Source organism: Oncorhynchus gorbuscha, linkage group LG11 (genome assembly GCF_021184085.1).
Source record: "Oncorhynchus gorbuscha isolate QuinsamMale2020 ecotype Even-year linkage group LG11, OgorEven_v1.0, whole genome shotgun sequence".
NCBI lineage: Eukaryota > Metazoa > Chordata > Actinopteri > Salmoniformes > Salmonidae > Oncorhynchus > Oncorhynchus gorbuscha.
Window position 1 is genome coordinate 38,456,606 of NC_060183.1, and position 26,300 is coordinate 38,482,905.

The window sequence follows — 26,300 nt, forward strand, 5'->3', positions numbered from 1 at the left end:
CACACTATTCCATTTAGAGTGCACTACTTTTGACCAGGCCCCCGTTGGGCGCTGGTCAATAGTAGTGCAATATAAAGGGAATAGGTTGTCATTGGGCCACAGATTTTGTGTGTTGAACACACTTCATTTAGACAGACATGTCGTTTTCCCCACCGGACCCCCCCAGCGCAGTGCAGAAGGCTAAAAGTTGGCATGCAGTCCTGAAGTCTGAAGAATATATAATGCAATATCCGCAAAGATTTTATGAAAGGAGGGTGGAAGCGTTTGCAAAATGCACTCCAGACGTGCTCCGATTTGAAACGATGTTGAAATTCGATGCATTTTTACCCTTTCTTGCTGGAGGTCTCCATTACTCATAGGCATTCATTTTTATTTGCCGGATTATCAACGTACAATTGAATTAGGTGGAATGATCCTCTGGAAGTATGAGGTTGAAAAGCCAGTTTAGTTGCAGAAAAATGTGACGGGCACTAAAATAAACTATTTGAATGGTTTTTGACAGTGTGTTAACTTTGATAGGAATGCTGCAGCCAGGGCCAATAGCGTGTGTGTGCAGTGCTGTGCTTTCAGAAAGTGTTCAGACCCCTTGACTTTTCCCACATTTTGGTTACGCTACAGCCTTATTCTACAATGGATTACATTTTCGGTTTTTCCTCAACAATCTACACACAACACCCCATAATGACAAAGCAAAAAACAGGTTTTTATTTGCACAAGTATTCAGACCCTTTGCTATGAGACTCAAAATTAAGATCAGGTGCATCCTGCTTCCATTGATCATCCTTGAGATGTTTCTACAACTTGGAGTCCACCTGTGGTAAATTTAATTGATTGGACATGATTTGGAAAGGCACACCTGTCTATATAAGGTCCCACAGTTGACAGTGCATGTCAGAGCAAAAACCAAGCCATGAGGTGGAAGGAATTGTCTGTCGAGCTCTGAGACAGGATTGTGTCGAGGCACAGATCTGGAAAGGGTACAAAAAATGTCTCCAGTGTTGAAGGTTCCCAAGAACATAGTGGCCATCATTCTTAAATGGAAGAAGTTTGGGAACCACCAAGAATCTTCCTAGAGCTGGACTCCTGGCCAAACTGAGCAATCAGGGAAGAAGGGCCTTGGTCAGGGAGGTGACCGAGAACGCATTGATCACTGATAGTGCTCCAGAGTTCGTCTGTGGAGATGGGAAGAACCTTACAGAAGGACAACCATCTCTGCAGCACTCCACCAATCAGGCCTTTATGTTAGAGTGGCTATACGGATGCCACTCCTCAGTATAAGGCACATGACAGCCCGCTTGGAGTTTCCCAAAAGGCACCTAGACTCTCAGACCATGAGAAACAAGATTCTCTGGACTGATGAAACCAAGATTGAAGTCTTTGGCCTGAATGCCAAGCATCACATCTGGAGGAAACCTGGCACCATCCCTACAGTGAAGCATGGTGGTGGCAGCATCATGCTGTGGGGATGTTTTTCAGCAGCAGGGACTGGAAGACTAGTCAGGATTGAGATGAACGTAGCAAAGTACGGAGAGATCCTTGATGAAAACCCGCTCCAGAGTGCTCAGGACCTCAGACTGCAGTGAAGCTCCCCATCCAACCTGACAGAGCTTGAGAGGATCTACAGAGATTAATATAGATGTGCCAAGTTTGTAGCGTCATACCCAAGAAGACTCCAGGCTGTAATAACTGCCAAAGGTGCTTCAAAAAAGTACTGTGTTAAGGGTCTGAATACTTATGTAATTTTTATTATTATTATTTTTTTGGCAAAAATGTCTAAACCTGCTTTTGCTTTGTCATTATGAGGTATTGTGTGTAGATTGATGAAGGTAGGAAAAAACAAATGAATACATTTATATCAAGGCTTTAACATAACAAAATGTGGAAAAAGTTAAGGGGTCTGAAACTTTTCCGAATGCACTATAAATACAGTATATATATGTGTGCGTGTTGGTATAGGGGGCCTGTATACATTTTTGAAGGGGCTGATTAAAGTAAGAGATACTTGAACTGGTACTGTGTTTGTGCCTTACTGTCCATGTGTGCGTCACCAGGAGTGGACTCCATTTACAAGTACTGTGCTGGTACTAACTGTGTGTGTACGTGTGCCTGCATTGCTGTGTGTCTATGTGTACATGTCTGTGTCTGACTGCCTGTTCGCCGCTGTCTCCAGGAGCGGACTCGATAAAGAAGTACTGGTCGCGGTACTACCAGGGTTCCCAGGGGGTGGTGTTTGTCCTGGACAGCGCCTCCACAGACGAGGATCTGGAGATGGCCCGAACTGAGCTTCACTCTGCCCTGCAGCACCCCCAGCTCTGTACCCTGCCCTTCCTCATACTGGCCAACCACCAGGACAAACCAGCTGCTCGCACCACACAAGAGGTAGGCCGAACGCGCACACCGGTGCACACTCACACACCTGCTACACGCCCCGAACAGGAGGAAACAACCAATGATGCATATCAACGCTATAGATTATGGTATAATATATATGTAGTAAAATATGTACACTGAGTGGACAAAACATTAGGAACACCTTCCTAATATTGAGTTGCACCCCCATGTGCACTCAGAACAGCCTCGATTGGTTGGGGAATGGACTCTATAAGGTGTCGAAAGTGTTCCACAGGGACACTAGCCCATGTTGACTCCAATGCTTCCCACAGCTGTGTCAAGTTGGGTGTTGGACCATTCTTGATACAGATAGGAAACGGTTGAGCGTGAAAAACCCAGCAGCGATGCAGTTCTTGACACACTTTAACAGGTGTGCCTGGCACTTACTACCATACCCCGTTCAAAGGCACTTAAATATTTTGTCTTGCTCATTCTCCCCCTGAATGGCACACATACACAATCAATGACTCATTTGTCTCAAGTCTAAAAAATCCTTCTTTAACCTGTCTCCTCCACTTCACCTACACTAATTGAAGTCGATTTAACACGTGACATCAATAAGGGGTCATAGCTTTCACCTGGATTCGCCTGGTCAGTCTATGTCATGGACACTCAGTGTATATCTATGGTAACAATAGACTAGCTACCTTATCCAGGGGGTGTACTTGTACATCAAACACTTAGACAGTGGGCTTTTTACGCACCTCTTTTTGCACACGACGAACACTAAAAACCATACCTAGAAGCATAATAGCATAATTTGGCACATTACGGTCAGGTAAAGACGTCTTCCCCATACAACCAGTATACGACCTGCCAATGGAGTCATGAAAGACATTGTAATGATGTCACTCTAACCAGTTATAGATGCTGGTTATAGGCCAGTAGGCACCATATAGAGTTCTAACTTACAGAGCCTTGCAAAAGTATTCAGGCCCCTTGGATTTCTTCACATTATAAAAAGAAACGCCCCTTTTTCTGGACCCTGTCTTTCAAAGATACTTCGTAAAAGTCCAAATAACTTCACAGATCTTCACTGTAAAGGGTTTAAATATTGTTTCCCATGCTTGTTCAATGAACCATGAACATGAATGAACATTCACCTGTGGAACGGTCGTTAAGACACTAACAGCTTACAGACGGTAGGAAATTAAGGTCAGAGTTATGAAATCTTAGGATAGTAAAGAGGCCTTTCTATTGACTCTGGAAAAACACCAAAAGAAAGATGCCCAGGGTCCCAGCTCACCTGCAAGGCATGCTGCCCGTAATGTCCGTACTATGAGACGCCTAAGACAGTGCTACAAGGAGACGGGACGGACAGCTGATTGTCCTCACAGTGGCAGACCACGTGTAACAACACCTGCACAGGATCGATACATCCGAACATCACACCTGTGGGACAGGTACTGGATGGCAACAACAACTGCCCGAGTTACACCAGGTATGCACAATCCCTCCATCAGTGCTCAGACTGTCTTCAATAGGCTGAGAGAGGCTGGACTGAGGGCTTGTAGGCCTGTTGTAAGGCAGGTCCTCACCAGACATCGCCGGCAACAATGTCGCCTATGGGCACGAACCCACCGTCGCTGGACCAGACAGGACTGGCAAAAAGTGCTCTTCACTGACAAGTCGCGGTTTTGTCTCACCAGGGGTGATGGTCGGATTCGCGTTTATCGTCGAAGGAATGAGCGTTACACCGAGGCCTGTACTCTGGAGCGGTGTCGAGGTGGAGGGTCCGTCATGGTCTGGGGCGGTGTGTCACAGCATCATCGGACTGAGCTTGTTGTCATTGCATGCAATATCAACACTGTGTATTACAGGGAAGACATCCTCCTCCCTCATATGGTACCCTTCCTGCAGGCTCATCCTGACATGACCCTCCAGCATGACAATGCCACCAGCCATACAGTGCTCGTTCTGTGCGTGATTTCCTGCAAAACAGGAATGTCAGTGTTCTGTCATGGTCAGTGAAGAGCCCGGATCTCAATCCCATTGAGCACATCTGGAACCTGTTGAATCAGAGGGTGAGGGCTAGGGCCAATCCCCCCAGAAATGTCCGGAAACTTGCAGGTGCCTTGGTGGAAGAGTGGGGTAACATCTCACAGCAAGAACTGGCAAATCTGTTGCAGTCCATGAGGCTGAGATTCACTGCAGTACTTAATGCAGCTGGTGGCCACACCAGATACTGACTGTTACTTTTGATTTGGACCCCCCTTTGTTGAGGGACACATTATTCCATTTACGTTAGTCACATGTCTATGGAACTTGTTCAGTTTATGTCTCAGTTGTTGAATCTTGTTACGTTACAAATATTTACACATGTTAGGTTTGCTGAAAATTAACGCAGTTGACAGTTAGAGGACGTTTCATTTTTTGCCCGAGTTTATGTTACAAAGTGGTATTAAAATTGATTTGTCTTTTTTTTTGTCAACAATCTATACAAAATACTTAAAAAAAATATATATATATAGTCATTGCATAAGTATTAAGCACCCTTTGTTTAGGCAAGCCTAAATTAATTCAGGTGTAAAATTTGGCTAAATAAGTTACTATGAGTTACTATTTTAAAACGTTCAATTACTATGAGTTACTATTTTAAAACGTTCAATGGCTGTGATGGTAGACAACTGATGATGGATCAACAACATTGTAGAGACTCCACGATAATGACCTAAAGCGTGAAAATAAGATCTTTTCCAAAACATGCATCTTGTATGCAACAAGGCACTAAAGTAATACTGCAAAAGAACTAAGCAAAGGAATATACTTTTTTGGCCTAAATGTTAGGCCTTATGTTAGGGGCAATTCCAAAACAACACATCACTGAGTAACTGCCTCCTTTTTTTCAAGCATAGTGGTGGCTGCATCGTGGTATGGGTATGCTTGACATCGGCAAATACTGGGGAGTTTTTCAGGATAAAAAGAAATGGGATGGAACTAAGCTCAAGCAAAATCCTAGAGGAAAACCACACCACAGACTGGGAGAGGAATTCACCTTTCAGCAGGATAATAACCTACAACACAAGGCCAATTATACACTGGAGTGACTTAACAATAAGTTAGTTCTGTTAGTTCTGACTTAAATCTGCTTTAAAATCTATGGCAAGACTTGAAAATTGCTGTCTAGCCATGATCCCTAACATCTTGACAGAGCTTTTTTGTTGTTGTAAGAATAATGGCCAAATACTGCACAATGCAGTTGTGCAAATCTCCTATAGACTCACCCAAGAAGACTGACAGCAGTAATTGCCAAAGGTGTTTCTAACATGTATTGACTCAGGGAACTGAATACTTACCCAACAATTATATTTCATTTTTATTCATCTTTAAAAAAATGTTAACATTTCTTCCACTTTGACATTAGAGTATTTTGTGTTGATTGTTGACAAAAAAAATGACAATTCAAAATTTTAATCTCACTTTATAACACAATAAAATGTTAAGAAATCCATGGGCCTGAATACTTTTGCAAGGTACTGACCTGCACTAACTTCTGGTTGAGAAGATACAATCAACCAGACTATGAAGCTCTAAAAGACATCACAATGATATCATTGCAAATCCCATTATTGTGGGAGCACCTTCTCTAAGAGTATGAATTAGGCTTTTTGAGTGTTGAATCCTAAGCAACCTGCCTACACCTTGTTTGAATTACGATCGACCAACAGTAGGCGGTGCCTACTTCTCACACAAAACATATAGTTTTTGTGTTTAATAGAATCAGAATTCCATGATGCCCCAGCGCAGCCCTGTGATTACAGTGGGGGTCAGGCTGTCGTCATGGATACCACTCTAGAGTTGTTTTAAGGTTAGCCGCGCTCTTGCGAGCTAAACCAATTAAAGTAGCTGTCTGATTACCCTTGTTGACCTGCCTATTTTAAAGCAGCCGGTAAATGGTAATTGCGTTACTGCCTCAGCTGTGGCTGGCGGTGTGGTTCTGCTGCGTTTTAGTTTTGACAACGAAGAGGATTTGGTCATGGAGGCTAAGTGTTTGTTTGTCAGGTATGTGAGGCCTGTGTGGTCCAGCAGTTAGTGTCGTGGACCCTGGCACACATGTATACGAGAGTCGCCATTGGTGTGGGTTTGAATCCAAGCCGCTGCCTTTCTGACTCGCACTCTGTCCTACCTATCCTGGCTCCTTTTCACTGTCCTATCCCAGTAAAACAACACACAAAAACAGGGAAGAATAAAGGTGGGTGAGGTCTTTAATCATGTCTCGTCTCACACCTTCTCATGCCTGCCCTCACCGCACTTCTCTCCTGCTCTTTCAGCTAGGTACTGTAGAGTTCTCATATTGATCTGAGGTAAAAACCAACAACAAACAAACAGTAAAAGTTCTGTCCCAAGTTGTAAACAGGATGTACATGAATTGTTGTCTTGCGATCAGTCCCGATTATATCCCAAAAGACATCTTATTCCCTATGTAGTGCACTACTTTTGACCAGGACTGACTGGGTTCTGTTCAAATGTAGTGCACTATATAAGGACTAGGGTGCTATTTAGGATGTAACTCCTGTCTGTCTCAGTCACTGGTCTTTGACCATGCCTGGTACACATATCTTAAAATAAAGGTTCACCCATTTTGAATGTTATATTGTTTTTTGTGCATCTCTGAGTGATGTTCTATCCATTCCCTGGGTCATTTCATGTTGTCATGTGTATATGAGTTATTGACGTTCAAGCAGGCAGAAATCCGTCTGGTGTTACGTAGCACTGTCTCTTTTAGATCTAAAATGACTATCTCGGGAGGATGTCTTCTCTCGAATGAGCCATTGATCATGTTTTTCTTACCTCGAGAAATTTGTCATTTAACGTAGGGTCTAGCACATTTGCATTGTGCAGTTGCCAGAGATATTATACAAAGGAGATAGGAATCCAATGAATGAAGAAACGTTTCACGCATCACCCAGTAGACTGTCGACCAATCGCGTCCACGTTATCATGCTGTGCCACACGATTGATAAACTAATGTGTCACGCAATCCCTACTCAAAGTCAGTGTATATGTCGAGAAACGTGCCTATTTTCTTCTAAAGTACGTAATGTCACGATTCCAAAGATATACGATACTACAGATTGCAAGATAATTATCTCACATATCGGAAAATATGTGTAATGTTGTGCTTCTTGTTACCCAAATTCGTGTTGGGTTTTTGAGCTTAAGCCCAATAGCCTCCTTTGTCCCAAAACCGCCCAGAATGCATTACGCGCCATATTGATATGACATGGGCAACGTTTCCCATCTCCTCAGAAGTATATCTGCCGTTGCGAATGTTAGACTCCAAATTGTTAAGCACATCGATCTGCAGGTTGAACATGGTGAGATTGTGGACTAGTTGTGCAGTTTGTTTAGGCGATTTCTAAAGCTAACTAGCTATGTTACATGCTGATATTGTATTTGGTATTATTGTGTGTAGCTATGTTTGCTAGCAAGCTAGCCATCCAGCCTGCCCATAGAGAGAGCATTGCATTTTGGATTTTGTAGTGGAATTGAGCTGCAACAGATCTCTACAACAATGTTCCATGTTGCTACCAACCTCACTATATGAAACATTTGTTCACCAAAAAAAAACATTCTCACACATTAGTGTTATTTAGTACTGTAAATTTAAGGAATATGTGGTTTTGGGTGGATTTTTCCTTATTATTCCTTATTATTACTATTTAGTTTTAATGGATTCACTAGCAGCTATCACTGAAAAAGTCTGAGGGAAAACTGGATGGGAACACAGCATTCCCGAGTAGGGTTGCAAAAGGAGGGTACGGTGCCTTCAGAAAGTATTCATACCCTTTTGACTTATTCCACTTTTCATTGTGTTACAGCCTGAATTAAAAAAATGTGATAAGACATGAAGGTCAGTCAATTTGGAAAATTTCAAGAACTTTGAAGGTTTCTTCAAGTGCAGTCGCAAGAACCATCAAGCGCTATGATGAAACTGGCTCTCATGAGGACCGCCACAGGAAAGGAAGACCCGGAGTTAGCTCTGCTGCAGAGGATAAGTTCATTAGAGTTACGAGCCCCAGAAATTTTAGCCCAAAGAAATTATTCAGAGTTCAAGTAACACATATCACAAAATCAACTGTTCAAAGGAGAATCAGGCCTTTGTGGTCAAATTGCTGCAAAGAAACCACTACTAAAGGACACCAACAAGGAGAAGAAACTTGCTTGGGCCAAGAAACATGAGCAATGGACATTAGACCGGTGGAAATCTGTCCTTTGGGCTGATGAGTCCAAATTTGAGATTTTTGGTTCCAACCATCGTGTCTTTGTGAGACGCAGAGTAGGTGAACAGATGGTGTGGTTCCCACCGTGAAGCATGGAGGAAGAGGTGTGATGGTAATTTGCTGATGGCACTAGAATTCAAGGCACACTGAACCAGCATGGCTCCTACAGCATTCTGCAGTGATACACCATCTCATCTGGTTTGTGCTTAGTGGGATTTTCCTTTGTTTTCAACAGGACAATGACCCAACACACCTTCAGGCTGTGTAAGGGCTATTTGACCAAGAAGGAGAGTGATGGTGCTACATCAGATGACCTGGCTTCCACAATCACCAGACCTCAACCCAATTGAGATGGTTTGGGATGAGTTGGACCGCAGAGTGAAGGAAAAGCAGCCAACAAGTGCTCTGCGTATGTGGGAACTCCTTCAAGACTGTTGGTGACGCATTCCAGGTATAGCTGGTCAAGGCAATGCCAAGAGTGTCTAAAGCTGTCAAGGCAAGGGGGGCTACTTTGAAGAATCTTAACAGAAAAGAAACAATTACATCGAAAGTAATCCGACGATGGGTAGTTTGTGCGCGCCACCGTGTTTGTTTTTCTCGTCAACCATAGATGATGATAAGAGGAGACAAGATGAGTTTGGTCTGTTTGCAGTATGCATGTTGAATGGTTTGTGCCGTCTATGATCATTCACTTCCAGAAGTTTACCCTTCACATCATTATCACAGGTCTGACAGACGTTTACGTGATACCCAGAATGCATTGTATAATGTCATCAAACATTGCGCCACACATAGGTGGCAAATAGCTTAGCACTAGCTCTTTATAATAGCAGAATGTTACAGAAAGTATTTTACACACATCATAGGTGCCCTTTACAATCTACGCAATAATCAGAGTGCATTATTTGTCACCAGTACTTGAAAACGTGAATAACGTGAATAAAACTGTAAATACATGTATGCTACAATGGAAATGACAACACAATATGCAGAAAATAAGGCACTTACTTTGATAGGAATGCACACATGTCCAAAGTTATTATTTGTACGGAAAACAACAAGGCAGCCAGAAAATGTGCCAATTCATGCAAGACTGCGCACATTTTTACATACCTGATCTGCGGAAACATTGGGCTGTCCTCAAGAGAGAAGTTTGTCCGGCTCAGTAAAGCCTCAAACATAAATGTCCGCAACACAGAAATGGGCTCCTTCTATGTGAATTAATGAGGTGGAACACACCTCAATTCAGACTGTTGTTAGAAAATAAAACTTTTGAAATTGACAAATTGAAACGTAACACTAATTATCAAGGCCAACTGTCCTGTTGCGTAACAATCCCATTTTGGAACAGTGAGTGCATTCTGACATTACGTGCATAAAACAACTCACGCTTTGGAACTCACATAATGGGTTGAGTAAAAACTGTAACTTGGCCACTCAGGAACATATAAAATGTTGTTTTGGTAAGCAACTCCTGTGTATTTTTGGACTTGTGTTTTAGGTTATTGTTCTGCAGAAAGATGCATTTGTCTCCCAGTGTCTGGTGGAAAGCAGACTGAACCAGGTTTTCCTCTAGGATTCAGCCTGTGCTTAGCACTATTGTTTCTTTTTATCCTAAATAAAACTCCCTAGACCTTGCCGATGACAAACATACCCATAACAGGATGCAGCCACAACCATGCTTGAAAAATGGACAGTGGTACTCAGTGATGTGTTGGATTTGTCCCAAACATACCGCTTTGTATTTAGGACATAAAGTCAATTTCTTTGCCCCATTATTTGCAGTTTTACTTTAGTGCCTGCCTTATTGCAAACAGGATGCATGTTTTGGAAAATTGTATTATGTATAGGCTTACTTCTTTTCACTCTGTCATTAGTAGGTTAGTATTGTGAAGTAACTACAATGTTGTGGATCCATCCACAGTTTTCTCCTATCACAGCCATTAAACTCTGCAACTGTTTTAAAGATTCCGGTAACTTTGCAACCTTCTTCATGACCTGCAGTCTGCCGGTCTCGATGCACTAACCAGAGGTGCAGATGTTTCCTGTCATCTTTAACACTGTATTATCTCTCAATGCTTTTTGTCATAATGTACTTTTTCACATTACCATTTTTCTGACTCTCGGGGTGTTCCCCCCCCCCATTTTGTGGTGGAAGTAGATCAGGTTTGAATGGAATGTTTTCTAGGTGCGCAGTTTGTAGTGAGCATGGAAATTGTGTGTGTGTGTGTCTGCTTGCACTCGTGTGCGTGCTTGTGTATTCGCTTGCTCGAATGCGTGTATTCGGCACTGCAGGTCATGGTGAAATGGGTCTGTATCGGGCTGGGGCTATAGAAGGCTCCAGGGGGGAAGTGAAAACCCAGAGCTCTAATGACCTGGCTGAGCAGTAGTCCTAGGTGGGTAGTAAATATCAGCCCCTTATAGAGTATCACCTCACCTCCCAATGCATGCGTACGTGCGTGCGTGCGTGCGCATGCGCCTCTCTTTCGTTATACACTGTGTGTGCACTTTCTTGGGCAGTGTTGCACTCAGATTTGTCTCAGATCAGCTGCAGGAGGCTTGCATATGATACCAACAGCTGATGATGTGCGATGAAACTAACATGGAAAATCTTCAATCGGCCACCGTAATCGAGACTCCCATCTGATTTATAACCAGTCAGTCTGAATCGTTACAATGGTCTACTTCTCAATGAGTTAAATCCAACTTTATTGTGCTTTCTCTATAGAAGTCCACAGTATGTATCCTGCGGTTCAGCTGGACTCGGCTCAGTACAGTCAGCCAAATGTATGGTGCAAAAATGTGCGACTCACTTGCATGAAATACAATTCCCCTATTCTACCGTTCCTGTGAGATGATACTTTTCTTCCGAAATACTGCCCTCAAATATTTCACCTTTGCAATTCACACACCTCTGGGATGCGGGCAGTAACACTCCATCCAATACATTAGAAACGATGGATGTGTGTGTGTGTGTGTGTTTGCGTGGGTGTGTGTATGTTTGTATGGTGTGCGTGCATGTACTTGTGTGTACATGATGAGCGAGGATGTGGGGGCCAGTGGCCTGTTCCATGTGATACTTAAGGGGGATAATGATGATGGATTATCTGGCTGGCTCGGAAAACACGTTGACTTGGAACGACCATTTGATAATGTGTTTTTGTCCAACAGTACTCCCTGCTGTGTTTTGGGCAGTAATATTGTATTGTTTAGCGCTGCTGTGGTTGCCTGACAGGCAAGGCAAGCGCTTCATTGAATTATGTTCCTCTTGGTTGACTTTTGTAACTTGATTTGTTGTCGCGAAACATTTGTTCAGCATTAGAGGTCAAATGAGCTCGAGTCAGCTTTCTTTCACTACCTGTCTTTGTTCTGGGAACATCAAAGCCCATAACAGTTTGACGACTAGTAGTTATGTATGGGGAATGTAGTCTGTAGGTTTTGATGTATGCTGTAGGTTAAGCTATAGAGAGGGTTTCACTCGGTCCGGAACCTCATTCTGCCTCCTTCTAGCAGGTAGGATAGCCTTTGTCCGGGGGTAGCCTATAGTCTAAAGTCTCTTTCTAGTCTAGTCTCTTTCTAGTCTTTCTAGTCTAGCCTCATCCCTGACCAGGTGAAAGCCAGTCTTATGATGACCCTTCACCTGTGTGATCTTGCTTTAAAAGGCTGCATCATGAGACACATTAAGAGCATTATCCCAGACACCCTGGACCCACTCCAGTTTCGCATACCGCCCCAACAGATTCACAGATGAAGAAATCTCAATTGCACTTCACACTTCCCTCTCCCAACTGGACAATAAATGAAATAACTATGTGAGAATGCTGTTCATAGACTACAGCTCAGCGTTCAACACCATAGTCCCCTCCCAAGCTCATCACAAGCAAGGGACCCTGGGACTGAACACCTCCCTCTGCAACTGGATCCTGGACTTCCTGATGTACCGGCCCCAGGTGGTCAGGGTAGGCAACAACACTTCTGCCATGTTGACCTTCAACATGGGGGGCACCTCAAGGATGTGTGCGTAGTCCCCTCTTGTACTCCTTGTTCACCTACGACTCCATGGCCACGCACGACTACAACACCATCATCAAGTTTGCTGACAACACAATGGTGGTAGGCCTGATCAACGACAGCGATGAGACAACCAATAGGGAGGAGGTCAGAGACCTGGAAGTGAGGTGCCAGAATAACAACCTCTCCCTCAACATCAGCAAGACAAAGGAGCTGATCGTGGACTACAGGAAAGAGGGCCAAGAACGCCCCCGTCCACATCAATGGGGCAGTAGTGAAGCTGGTCGATAGCTTCAGGTTCCTTGGTGTCCACAAGGACTTAACATGATCACACACCCGCACAGTCTTGAAGAGGACACGACAGTGCCTCTTGCTCCTCAAGAGGCTGAAAAAAGTTGTTGACTGGCTGTATCATCGCTTGGTATGGCAAATGCACCGCCCCCAACCGCAAAGTGCTAAGGAGGGTGGTGTGGGCATCCCAGGACATCACAGGGGCCGAGCTCCCTGCCATCAATGACCACTATATCAGGCGGTATCAGATGAAGGCCTGAAAAATTGCCAAAGACTTCAGCCACCCAAGCTATAGACTGGTCACTCTGCTACCGCCCGGCAAACAGTACTGGGGAATCGCCACTCAGACCAACAGGCTCCTGGACAGCTTCTAGCCCCAAGCCATAAGACTGCTAAAGCGCCATACAACTGCTAAATAGTTCATTAAATGGTTACCGGGACTCTCTGCATTGGCCTTATCTTGCTCTGACTCACATACTAGACTATATACACTGAGTGTACAAAACATGGTGTGGGGGTGCTTTGCTGATGACACTTTTGGTGATTTATTTAGAATTCAAGTGACACGTAACCAGCATGGCTACCACAGCATTCTGCAGCGATACGCCAGCGATACGGAAAAGCATCAACAAGTGCACAGCATATGTGGGAACACACCTACCCTTGAATGAGTAAGTTTGTACAAAACTTTTGACGGGTACTATTATATATATATATATATATATATATATATATATACATACACACGCACTACCGTTCAAAAGTTTGGGGTCACTTAGAAATATCCTTGTTTTTTAAAGAAAAGCCCTTTTTTTGTCCATTTTAAAACAACATCAAATAAATTAGAAATATAATGTAGACATTGTTAATGTTGTAAATTACTATTGTAGCTGGAAACTGCTGATATTTAATGGAATATCTCATTTGGTGTACAGAGGCCCATTATCAGCAACAATCACTGTTCCAATGGCACGTTGTGTCAGTTAATCCAAGTTTATCATTTAAAAAAGGCTAATTGATCATTAGAAAACCATTTTGCAATTATGTTCGCACAGCATCATGAGCATCACTGTTGTTCTGATTAAAGAAGCAATAAAACTGTCCTTCAGACTAGTTGAGTATCTGGAACATCAGCATTTGTGGGTTTGATTACAGGCTCAAAATGGCCAGAAACAAAGACCTTCCTTCTAAAACTTGTCAGTCTATTCTTGTTCTGAGAAAAGAAAGCTATTCCATGCGAGAAATTGCCAAGGAACTCAAGATCTCGTACAACACTGTGTACTACTCCCTTCACAGAACAGCTCAAACTGGCTCTAACTAGAATAGAAAGAGTGGGAGGCACTGGTGCACAACTGACCAAGAGGACAAGTACATTAGTGTCTAGTTTGAGAAACGGACACCTCACAAGTCCTCAACTGGCAGATTCATTAAATAGTACCCGCAAAACACCAGTCTCAACGTCAAATATCTATTTTCTACATTGTAGAATTAATAGTGAAGACATCAAAATTATGAAATAACATATGGAATCATGTAGTAACCAAAAAAAGTGTTAAACAAATCTAAATATATTATATATTTTACAGTCTTCAAAGTGCCCCCCCCTTTGCCTTGACAGCTTTGCACATTCTTGGTATTCTCTCAACCAGCTTCACCTGGAATGCTTTTCCAACAGTCTTGAAGGAGTTCCCACATATGCTGAGCACTTGTTGGCTGCATTTCCTTCGCTCTGCGGTCCAACTCATTCCAAGCCATTTCAATTGGGTTGAGGTCGGGTGATTGTGGAGGCCAGGTCATCTGATGGCCAGGTCATCACTCTCCAGCTTGGTCAAATAGCCCGTACACAGCCTGGAGGTGTGTTGGATAATTGTCCTGTTGAAAACAAATTATAGTCCTAAGTGCAAACCAGATGGGATGGCGTATCGCTGCAGAATGCTGTGGTAGTCATGCTGGTTAAGTGTGCCTTGAATTCTAAATAAATCACAGACAGTGTCACCATCAAAGCACCATCACACCACCTCCTTCAAGCTTCACGGTGGGAACCACACATGCAGAGATCATCCATTCACCTACTCTGCGTCTCACAAAGACACGGCGGTTGGAAGCAAAAGTCTCATTTGGACTTTCCACTGATCTAATGTCCATTGCTCATGTTTCTTGGCCCAAGCAAGTCACTTCTTCTTATTGGTGTCCTTTAGTAATATAATAATAATAATAGTAGTTTATTTGCAGCAATTCAACCATGAAGGCCAGATTCACGCAGTCTCCTCTAAACATGTTGAAATGTCTGTTTCTTGAACTATTAGGAGCATTGATTTGGGCTGCAATTTCTGAGGCTGTTAAATCTAATGAATGTAGCCTCTGCAGCAGAGGTAACTCTGAGTCTTCCTTTCTGTGGCTGTAACAAAGACGCTGTGAGTTGAAGCAGGTGAAACGTTTAGTAAAACAACAAACATGGAACGAGACAACATAACAGCATCGTCTACGCGTAAACACATGAACAATACTGACTGGAGAAAGAATACACGGGAGGTAATAAGTGAGGTAATGGAGTCCAGGTGTGCCGAATGATGATGTGCAGGTGCGCGTAATGATTGATGCCAGGTGTGCGTAATGATGGATCTCAGGATTGGTGGTTAGTATTCCGGAGGAGTGGGAGTAGACGTGACAGTGGCGGTCCTCATGAGAGCCAGTTTCATCATAGAGATTGATGGTTTTTGCGACTGCACTTGAAGAAACTTTCAAAGTTCTTGAAATGTTTTGCGTTGACTGACCTTCATGTCTTAAAGTAATGATGGGTTGTTGTTTCTCTTTGCTTATTTGACCTATTCTTGCCATAATATGGACTTAGCCCTATTTGGTAAAATACCATCTTCTGTATACCACCCCTACCTTGTCACAACACAACTTATTGTCTCAAACGCATAAAGAAGGAAAGAAATTCCACAAATTAACTTTTAAGCAGTCTAGGACACAGCTTCATCTAACGGACCCACCCCCCAACATTCCGCTGAAAAGGCAGCGCGGGAAATTCAAAAATATTTTAGGGAAATATTTAACTTACACACATTAACAAGTCCAATACAGCAAATTAAAGATAATCATCTTGTTAATCTACCCATCGTGTCCGATTTAAAAAAATGTTTTACAGCGAAAACACAACATAAAGTATACACTGCTCAAAAAAATAAAGGGAACACTTAAACAACACAACACCAAGTCAATCACACTTCTGTGAAATCAAACTGTCCACTTAGGAAGCAACACTGATTGATAATACATTTCACATGTTGTTGTTCAAATGGAATAGACAACAGGTGGAAATTATAGGCAATTAGCAAGACACCCCCAATAAAGGAGTGGATCTGCAGGTGGTGACCACAGACCACTTCTCAGTTCCTATGCTTCCTGGCTGATGTTTTGGTCACTTTTGAATACTGACGGTGCTTTCAGTCTAGTGGTAGCATGAGACGGAGTCTACAACCCACACAAGTGGCTCAGGTAGTGCAGCTCATCCAGGATGGCACATCAATGCGAGCTGTGGCAAGAAGGTTTGCTGTGTCTGTCAGCGTAGTGTCCAGAGCATGGAGGCACTACCAGGAGACAGGCCAGTACATCAGGAGACGTGGAGGAGGCCATAGGAGGGTAACAACCCAGCAGCAGGACCGCTACTCCGCCTTTGTGCAAGGTGGAGCAGGAGGAGCACTGCCAGAGCCCTGCAAAATTACCTCCAGCAGGTCACAAATGTGCATGTGTCTGCTCGAACGGTCAGAAACAGACTCCATGAGGGTGGTATGAGGGCCCGACGTCCACAGGTGGGGGTTGTGCTTACAGCCCAACACCGTGCAGGACGTTTGGCATTTGCCAGAGAACACCAAGATTGGCAAATTTGCCACTGGCGCCCTGTGCTCTTTACAGATGAAAGCAGGTTCACACTGAGCACATGTGACAGATGTGACAGAGTCTGGAGACGCCGTGGAGAACATTATGCTGCCTGCAACATCCTCCAGCATGACCGGTTTGGCGGTGGGTCAGTCATGGTGTGGGATGGCATTTCTTTGGGGGGCCGCACAGCTCTCCATGTGCTCGCCAGAGGTAGCCTGACTGCCATTAGGTACCGAGATCCTCAGACTCCTTGTGATACCATATGCTGGCGTGGTTGGCCCTGGGTTCCTCCTAATGCAAGACAATGCTAGACCTCATGTGGCTGGAGTGTGTCAGCAGTTTCTGCAAGAGGAAGGCATTGATGCTTTGGACTGGCCCGCTCGTTCCCCAGACCTGAATCCAATTGAGCACATCTGGGACATCATGTCTTGCTCCATCCACCAACGCCACGTTGCACCACAGACTGTCCCGGAGTTGGTGGATGCTTTAGTCCAGGTCTGGGAGGAGATCCCTCAGGAGACCCAGGCGTTTTAGGGAGGTCATACAGGCACGTGGAGGCCACACAAACTACTGAGCCTTATTTTGACTTGTTTTAAGGACATTACATCAAAGTTGGATCAGCCTGTAGTGTGGTTTTCCACTTTAACTTTGAGTGTGACTCCAAATCCAGACCTCCATGGATTGATACATTTGATTTCCATTGATAATTTTTATGTGATTTTGTTGTCAGCACATTCAACTATGTAAAGAAAAATTCTTTAAGAATATTTCATTCATTCAGATCTAGGATGTGTTATTTTAGTGTTCCCTTTGTTTTGTGAGCAGTGTATTTGTTAGATCACCACCAAATCCAAAAATAACACACAGCCATTTTTCCCAGCCAAAGACAGTCACAAGAGCAGAATTAGAGATAACATGAATCACTAACCTTTGATAATCTTCATCAGATGACACTCATATGACATCATGTTACACAATACATTTATGTTTTGTTCGATAATATGCATATTTATATCCACAAACCTCGGTTTACATTGGTGCCATGTTCAGAAATGCCTCCAAAATATCCAGAGTAATTACAGAGAGCTACGCCAGATAACAGAAATACTAATCATAAACTTTGACGAAAGATACATGTTTTACAAATCATTAAAGATACACTGGTTCTTAATGCAACCGCTATGTCAGATACATTTTAAAAAACGTTACGAAAAAAGCATACCATGCAATAATCTGAGACGGCGCTCAGACGTAAATATATTTGTTGACTCCATGTTGGAGTCAACAGAAATACTAAATTACATCATAAATATTCCCTTACTTTTGATGATCTTTCATCAGAATGCAGTGCAAGGAATCCTAGTTCCGCAGTAAATCGTTGTTTTGTTCCATAATGTCCATTACTAGTGTCTAATTAGCTACTTTTGCTAGCACGTTTAGTTCACATGTCCAAAAGCTGGCGCTGGTCCAGGCGAACTCGGACGAAAACTTCAAAAAGTTATATTCCAGGTCGAATAAACTGGTCAAGCTAAGTAGAGAATCCATCTTCAGGATGTTATTATCTTATATATCCAGTAACGTTCCAACCGGAGCATTCATTTTTGTCTACAGAGTAATGGAACGCAAGGCGACATAATGACTACTGCGTAACCAGGAACTGGCATTCTGCCAGACCAGTGACTCAAATAGCTGCCATCCGGTCCCACATCACACTAGAGGCTTCATTCCACGTTCTACTGACTGTTGACATCTAGTGGAAGGTGTAGGAAGTGCGAACAGATTCATATCTTATTTGAATGTGAATAGGCGATGAGTCAAAAATCAACCAGCCCCAGAATTTCCACTTCCTGTTTGGAAGTTTGCCTGCCCTATGAGTTCTGTTATACTCAGACATAATTCAAACAGTTTTATAAACTTCAGAGTGTTTTCTATCCAATAGTAATAATAATATGCATATATTAGCATCTGGGACAGAGTAGGCGGCATTTCACTATGGGCACGCAATTCATCCAAAGTGAAAATGCTGTCCCCTATCCCTAAAAGGTTAACAAGGCACACCTGTTAATTGAAATGCATTCCAGGTGACTACCTCATGAAGCTGGTTGAGCGAATGCCAAGAGAGTGCAAAGCTGTCATCAAGGCAAAGGGTGGCTACTTTAAAGAACTCAAATATAAATATATTTGGATTTGTTTAATACTTTTTTGGTTGCTACATGATTCCATATGTTATTTCATCGTGTTGATGTCTTCAATATAATTCTACATGTAGAAAATAGTAAAAATAAAGAAAAACCCATGAATGCTTAGCTGACTGGTTGTTTGTGTATCTCACACATCCACATACACTACATGTGCTAACGCACATGACACAACACATACAGTGGGGCAAAAAAGTATTTAGTCAGCCACCAATTGTGCAAGTTCTCCAACTTAAAAAGATGAGAGGCCTGTAATTTTCATCATAGGTACACTTCAACTATGACAGACAAAATGAGAAAAAAAATCCAGAAAATCACATTGTAGGACTTTTAATGAATTTATTTGCAGATTATGGTGGAAAATAAGTATCAATGTCATTTTCTGGATTTTGTCTTTCTCATTTTGTCTGTCATAGTTGAAGTGTACCTATGATGAAAATTACATGCCTCTCTCATCTTTTTAAGTGGGAGAACTTGCACAATTGGTGGCTGACTAAATACTTTTTTGCCCCACTGTACACACACACTTTTATAGTCATTATATGCTGCTATATGCTGCTTTGTTTTATTTTGCCTAGTCACTTTACCCTGCCTTCATGTACATATCTTCCTCAAATACCTCGTACCCCTGCACATTGGTCTGGTACTGGTGCTCCCTGTCTATAGCTTAATTCTTGTGCATGTTATTCATCATGTGTTAATATTTTTCTTTGTTAGAATTTTTTTACTCCGCATTGTTTGGAAAGAGCTCTTAAGAAAGCATTTCACGGTCAAGTCTACATCCGTTGCATGTGACAAATACAATTTGATTTGACCTGTCAAATCTTTTCCAATCAGTGCAAATTACGGTAAAGAGACAAGGAGAGGAAGAAGCTGTAGAATATTGAGATGGAGCCCAGGTCTAAGAGGACTGACGGGGACGGCTTAAGCTAAGGGAAGGAGACAAGGAGAGTAAGCCTCTGTGGACCTATGAGATGCTCCCTTAGCAGAACTGACAGGCAGACCCAAGCAAGATCCATCTGGATGGAACGCTTGTTGTGGACACTAGGAAGCACTTATCTATGTGTGGCTGCAACCTGCATGGTCTGGGTAACTAGGGCTCTACGGGTGAAAAATGAAAAATAGTTTGCTGGAATTTTCATTTTGATATTACGGCAGATCAGAAACAAATATGATATGCCACAAACTGTGTGCCAGTCTGCACCACGGGCGGTAGGTGTAGTAGGTTGGTATTGGACTGAGAAGGAAAATAATTTGGGTCTGGAATCAACCTGCTCTTGTTCCCTCCTGAAACTCAAGTGGAATGTTCTGGATTCTATATTCCAGTGGGCCAACAACGCTGTGGATGGAGGCAGACATGGGTTCAAATACTATTTGAAATTGTTCAGATCCAGAGTCTGTGGAGTCTGTTGGACCAGAGTCTGTGGAGTCTGTTGGACCAGAGTCTGTGGAGTCTGTTGGACCAGAGTCTGTTGGAATCTGTGTTTGTGTCCTTGTTTGTCCCTGTGTTCAGCAACTCTGACAGACGGCACGCCCTCCGCTCTCCGCTCCGACCACAACGGGCCCGTTTGTTTTCTGCAGAGGCATGGGAATTCACTCAGGCGACGTTGGCATCGATGCCTAATATGGGTGCCAAGGCCAGTGTCTGATCAGCAGAAGGAACACCAAACCACACACACCAAACCACAGCAACAACCCCCGTCCTCCCTCCCTCTGTCTGTTAGGAACCCCCCCTCATCCTTCTCCTATGACACTTCCTAGTGTGGGGAAGAACCACCATGGATGGTAATACCGCAGGAAGCACACACAGGCACAGTGACACCCCTTTCTCTTGTCTGAAGCCCAAGGCAAGGCAACATGTCTTGGCAGTCCCTTTTATAAAGATCATTTTCACTCATAGCTTTAGGTAGAACGTATGCCAATATTTTGGGGTAAGAAAGACAATCACCTCAGCTGCCTCCTCAACGTACTGCTGTGTGCGTGCCTGTGTGTATGCATCCCCCCCCCCATGCACATCATGAGCACACATGCACAGTCGGTGAGTAAACCTCTGTGCTCTTATCCTCATTATAAAACTAAGGCTTTTGCTCTTTTGATTATTGATGTGCGGTGCCCTTAAGCCTCCACTCTCTCCATAACTAAACCCCCATGGCAGCTGAAACTCTACCCAGCCCAGGCTTGACTATCTGGGGTAATTTACTGCCCACGCCCCCCCCCCGGTCTGGGGAGGCTGCCCTCCCTCTGTGCAGTAATGGGGGTCAATGCCTTTCCTTCAAAATAATCTGCTGGGGTCTCACCCCTCCTCCCCCATCTCCCTTCCTCCTGTCCCTGATCTGGCTGGTCATTTCGAACAATAATAGAATTACTTCAGCTTGAGAGACTAGACAGAGCATCCCTACCCAGCATCTGCACCTAATAGAGTTATGACTGACTGATAGAGACGGATGCCTAGGAAACGCACAGCACGTGGGGGCCGCTAGTAGAGGAAGACCTCGTCCAGATCTCTCAATCTCTCTCGCGACCTTCTGGTGTGTTCTCTGTCCCGAGGTCGCTCGTAAGTGTAGCGTAACCGAGATGCTCGTATTCCCTTTGATACGTAAAACTGTTGCAGGGGAGTGATTTTTACCCGTAAAGATACAGCGCAGGTGTAAATGCACTGCTCAAAGTGAACAGTACCCAGGCTTTAGATGTAAAAAGTGAAGGGGGGGGGAGAGGAGAAGTAAAAGAACGAGAGAGCTTTTCATTGCGTTCAGGCTCGATCATTTAGGGGGCTGTAGATTTTATTTTCTACTTATTGAAAGATGCGTTTGAGAGGCGGCAGACAAAGGCCATGTTGTGTGTCTCACAGACAGACAGAGGCGGGACTGTGACAGTGGCATGTCCTGGGGTGTGTTACATTCTGTCTGCAGAGAGAGAGAGAGAGAGAGAGAGAGAGAGAGAGAGAGAGAGAGAGAGAGAGAGAGAGAGAGAGAGAGAGAGAGAGAGAGAGAGAGAGAGAGAGAGAGAGAGAGAGAGAGAGAGAGAGAGAGAGAGAGAGAGAGAGAGAGAGAGAGAGAGAGAGAGAGAGAGAGAGAGAGAGAGAGAGAGAGAGAGAGAGAGAGAGAGAGAGAGAGAGAGAGAGAGAGAGAGAGAGAGAGAGAGAGAGAGAGAGAGAGAGAGAGAGAGAGAGAGAGAGAGAGAGAGAGAGAGAGAGAGAGAGAGAGAGAGAGAGAGAGAGAGTCCAGACACCATTGTGTGGCGCTCCCATTCTTGGAGAAAGGTCGCCGCGCCAGTCGGTCACACAGAGAGGGGTTGTCATGACTGGCCAGGTCCACGCACACACTGTCTGGTGGCATTGGCCAGGTCTGCTGAACCCACTGGCTCCTTTGTTACGTCTACCTTTTAACAGCTAGTACTGTCTAGACTGCTGCTGTCACACAGGCTGGACGTGTGTGTGTGCGTGCGTGCGCCTCTGACATGCATTTACAGACATACACACACACATTACGTATTGGCCTTCACTGTCATTAAAGGATGCAGTCATACATATGTGTGGATACATGGCTGATGTATGCGTCTCGACCGATTTTTAATTATATAGGCATTCAAACATCGTGCATAATATTTCCTCCCACCAGGCTTAATGTACCTACATATTGCATACAGCCACTCAAACCAACCGTATTGGGCTAAATGTAAACTTCACCTATTGCAGAGCGACAGTTCCACATTCTTTACCCACGATGCTCGAGTAACAGGAACAACACGGGCCCTCTGTCCCCCCTGTTCCCCTCGACCCTGTCTTCACCGGCCAGACAGCCCCAGACAGCCTGCTGACATCTATCTCACTGTGTGTGTGTGTGTGTGTCCAGATCCCATTTGGCCAGAGCATGCAGACTAATCACATTAACTGCTAGCTAGACTTCTTCTCATGGCAGTAGAGTAGACAACTTTCACCAATAGGTATTTTTATCCAATTAGATTTTCAGGTCTGTATGTCTGAGTGGGAAGTCTGGTTTTGTGAGTGTGTGTGTTACTGGGTGCACGGCATTGTGTGTGTGTGTGTGTGTGCATGAATCGATGGATGAATTTGAACATGTACATGTGTGCGTGCGTGGTGCTTATATCGATTTAGTCATTTATTAAGATCCCCGTTAGCTACTGCTGATGCTGCGGCTACTCTTCCTGGGGTCCACACAAAACATGACATAATAGTTAACATTAATAGACAGGTACATCACAAGGATAGAACTACATGCGTTTATAATTGAGGTCTGCAATAGCTCCTGTGTTCCCCTGGGGCCTCTCTGTCTGATGGCCAACCCTGGAGGGAGTGTGTTGCTGTGGCATGTGTTCGAGTGGAGGAGCTTCCTCTGCGCCAAGATGTGTGTCTAACTGGACTAGGTTGTGTCCCAAATGGCTCCGGTCAAAAGCACCCCTAGACTGTGGCCCCCGACCTATGGAGGCTCCTGCCGCACCCCGATGTGTTTCAGTTGTTCTGGCCCTCTGGCGCTGAAGCCTCTGAGGGCCCCAACCAGCCGGGCCCCAACAACACCGTGTGTGAGTTATGGACTACCTGCCCCAGCCACCCACTCCACTCAGCAGCCAAAACTCACACACCAGCCTTGCGTAATGGAGTGGCGTCACTAGGCATGACGTGAGGAGAGATTCATCACACAGATGAATGATTGCACCAGATGGGGGCCTTTTATCTCAGGTGGGCTTATGTTGGCCACTGTTGCTCACGGGCTATCGCAGCCTCTCAACCCCACTCGCACGTAACATTTCACTGTAGACTCCGGCTGCATTCCAAATGGCGTACAGCGCCATATAGGGAATTAGGGGCCCTCAATCTGCCATTTTGTATAATTTTTTGAAAGGGGAGACTTGGGACCGAAGGAATGAGAGAGGAAAAGAGGTAAGTGCTCCTCAGAAGCTTGCTGTTCGCTTTTGGGACATGGCTCATAAGTGGTGTGCGAGCGCAGCGTTTTATCGACGCATGTGTAGGTACTCGTACATGGTACCTACATACGTGGGCTACCTAGGTTAATACCTCATCCAGGCCTTGTTCTCCGTGCTATGTGAACATTGTTGTGCGACATGTCTGTAATATGCCATTCGATTTCAATATGGTTCGTACGTAAATACACAAGATCGCCAATGTACATACAGAGCAATTTCATGGAACACACGCAGGCCGTGTTCGGGAATAGTATGTGTGCGTGGCGTCTCCGCCGTTTATAAAATGGGAATCGGGGGTCTTGGCTCAGCGTTGGTTACTGAGCTATGTTTTTACCGCTGAGGAATCCCCAATGCTTGGCCCTCCTACTGCTCCACCGTGAAATATTACTCCCTCCACTGCTGTGGGGAAATAGCAGGGATGATCCCAAGGCGTGTTTGTGGAGGTTTTACAAGTCTAACAGGCGGTTTGGGTTTTTGGAACGGTCTGGATTTTCCACCGATTTTTATACTAAACTGGAGCTACCCCCAAAAGATCCGACCTTTGTCTGAAATATGAGAGGCACGACGGGCCATCACAATTGAATCTCACTTTTCAGATGGAGCCGTTGTTGTTGTTTGGCGTGCTGAAGTTCTTCTTCTGAGATGTTTTCAGTATTACGGATTCACATGATCTTCCTGGCTACATTCCCCCCCCCAATCAGTGAGATATTTAGTCAAATATTGCATGTTACTGTGGCTGTCATCAGCCTCCACTTAATAAGAACGGCCCTGGAAAGGTCTCCCATGACTATGAAAGTTATGTAGAATGTAAGCCATTAAAAAGACATCAGTTTTACCTTGTGTGTGTAAATCCCCTTCAGATTGATTGGTAGATTTCAGAGTATCTTGGTGTTAAAGTATTGGGTCACCTGTCAATCAATGGGTTGTTTTCTTTGTGAAGCCTTGCGTGGATTTCTCAATTTATGGATGAATAGATGGATGGACAGTGCGGGGAGGGAGGAAGGAAAGGCGGGAGACCTGTGAGGGCTGGAGTCTGGGGCCCTCTCCTTTCCACTGATACTGCTGATGACATGGCATGTTGCCAGCTCCCCAGCCCAGCTCCAGCCTCAGGACCAGATGTTTGCTGTCAGCCCGTTCGGGCGGCTCGTAGTCGTAGCCCCCCTGTAAAATTGAGTTACTGTAAATCTACCAGGGGTGTTTCGCTGCCTCCTCCACATCCCCTCGAGGCCTGTTGGGAAACAGGTCTCCTTTTTAGAGGGAGGCCCCTGTTTCTACACAGGGGGTTATACAGGAGTCACTCAGCAGCACCCTATGGTACCAATAGGGTCTGTCAAAGTGTTTTAAGAGGTCAAACCCTTGATTTCTCCTGTCTTTGATTCCTCACCTCCCTCTCAAGGTGCATTGGAGGAAAGGCTTAAACAGAGCTTAAACAGTCAGTCAGCACCCTGTTTCATACCTATACCCATATACAATCTACCATACTCTCTGAGCAGAACAGGAAGTTACTAGCTACTAGGGGCACTAGTAGGGCACAAGGAAAAACAAAACAAGCATTTCTTATGGTAATACCTTCCTGTTTCAAAACATTTTGTCTACTGGACATGACCCAGTTGTCTTCCAGATGCAGGTCTGGATTTGCGCAGTTGTGAACTGTCACCACGGGAGGAACAATCATGTTTTGGAAGAGTTTAGTTTTTCTTTCCTCAAATGAAGTCTTACCACTTTGATCATTTATGTTTAAAGCACGTGGCCCACCATCTTACTGTGGTTTCAGCTCCCAGCCTCCCACCGTTTTTCAACAGATCTTGATCTTGATCAGGTTCGATCTCGTCAGCCCTGGAAACACATATCCTATTGATCCCAGCTTTGAGCGGGTTCTTCTGGGGCTGTGCGACGTATAGGTCACGCCACCACAGTCCGTAGAGTCAAACAATAGAAATAGAATGAATAGAAGAGTCCCCATTCAAGTCGACGATGGCATAATGGGTGGACTGGTGGACATTGGGATTGTACCCATAGAAGCAAAGCAGGAAGTAACATCGGGAAGTGTACACATCAGTCTGTGCTGTGATTTGTTGAATCGACTCTGACATTACAGCAAGTACATTCCATTGCGTGAGCCACATCAGTTAGCAAAATGTTAATTAACATTCTACAGTACCATGGTAATCCAGCATCAGTTGCTGGAACATTCTGCATTACCATGGAAGATATTGCATCACAATTCGAGGCAGCCGTTGCGAGTGTACCCATGAGTTTACCAGACAAATTGCCAGGGTTAGAGGTTCCAATCCCGTTCTAATCATTCTATTTCTACGCCTTCAATGCTTTATCTACTGTTCACACTGAATGACCTTCC

The 26,300-nt window shown here is 44.3% G+C and overlaps 1 protein-coding gene across 1 annotated transcript in view; it reads left to right on the forward strand.

Moving 5' to 3' along the window:
• The window catches only part of arl15b (ADP-ribosylation factor-like 15b), a 49,809-nt gene that overhangs the window by 17,239 nt on the left and 6,270 nt on the right, over positions 1 to 26,300 (forward strand). The window contains exon 4 of the mRNA XM_046369547.1: positions 2,171 to 2,379. Within this exon, the coding sequence (XP_046225503.1) occupies positions 2,171 to 2,379 (209 nt within the window). The remainder of the gene's footprint in view (positions 1 to 2,170; positions 2,380 to 26,300) is intronic.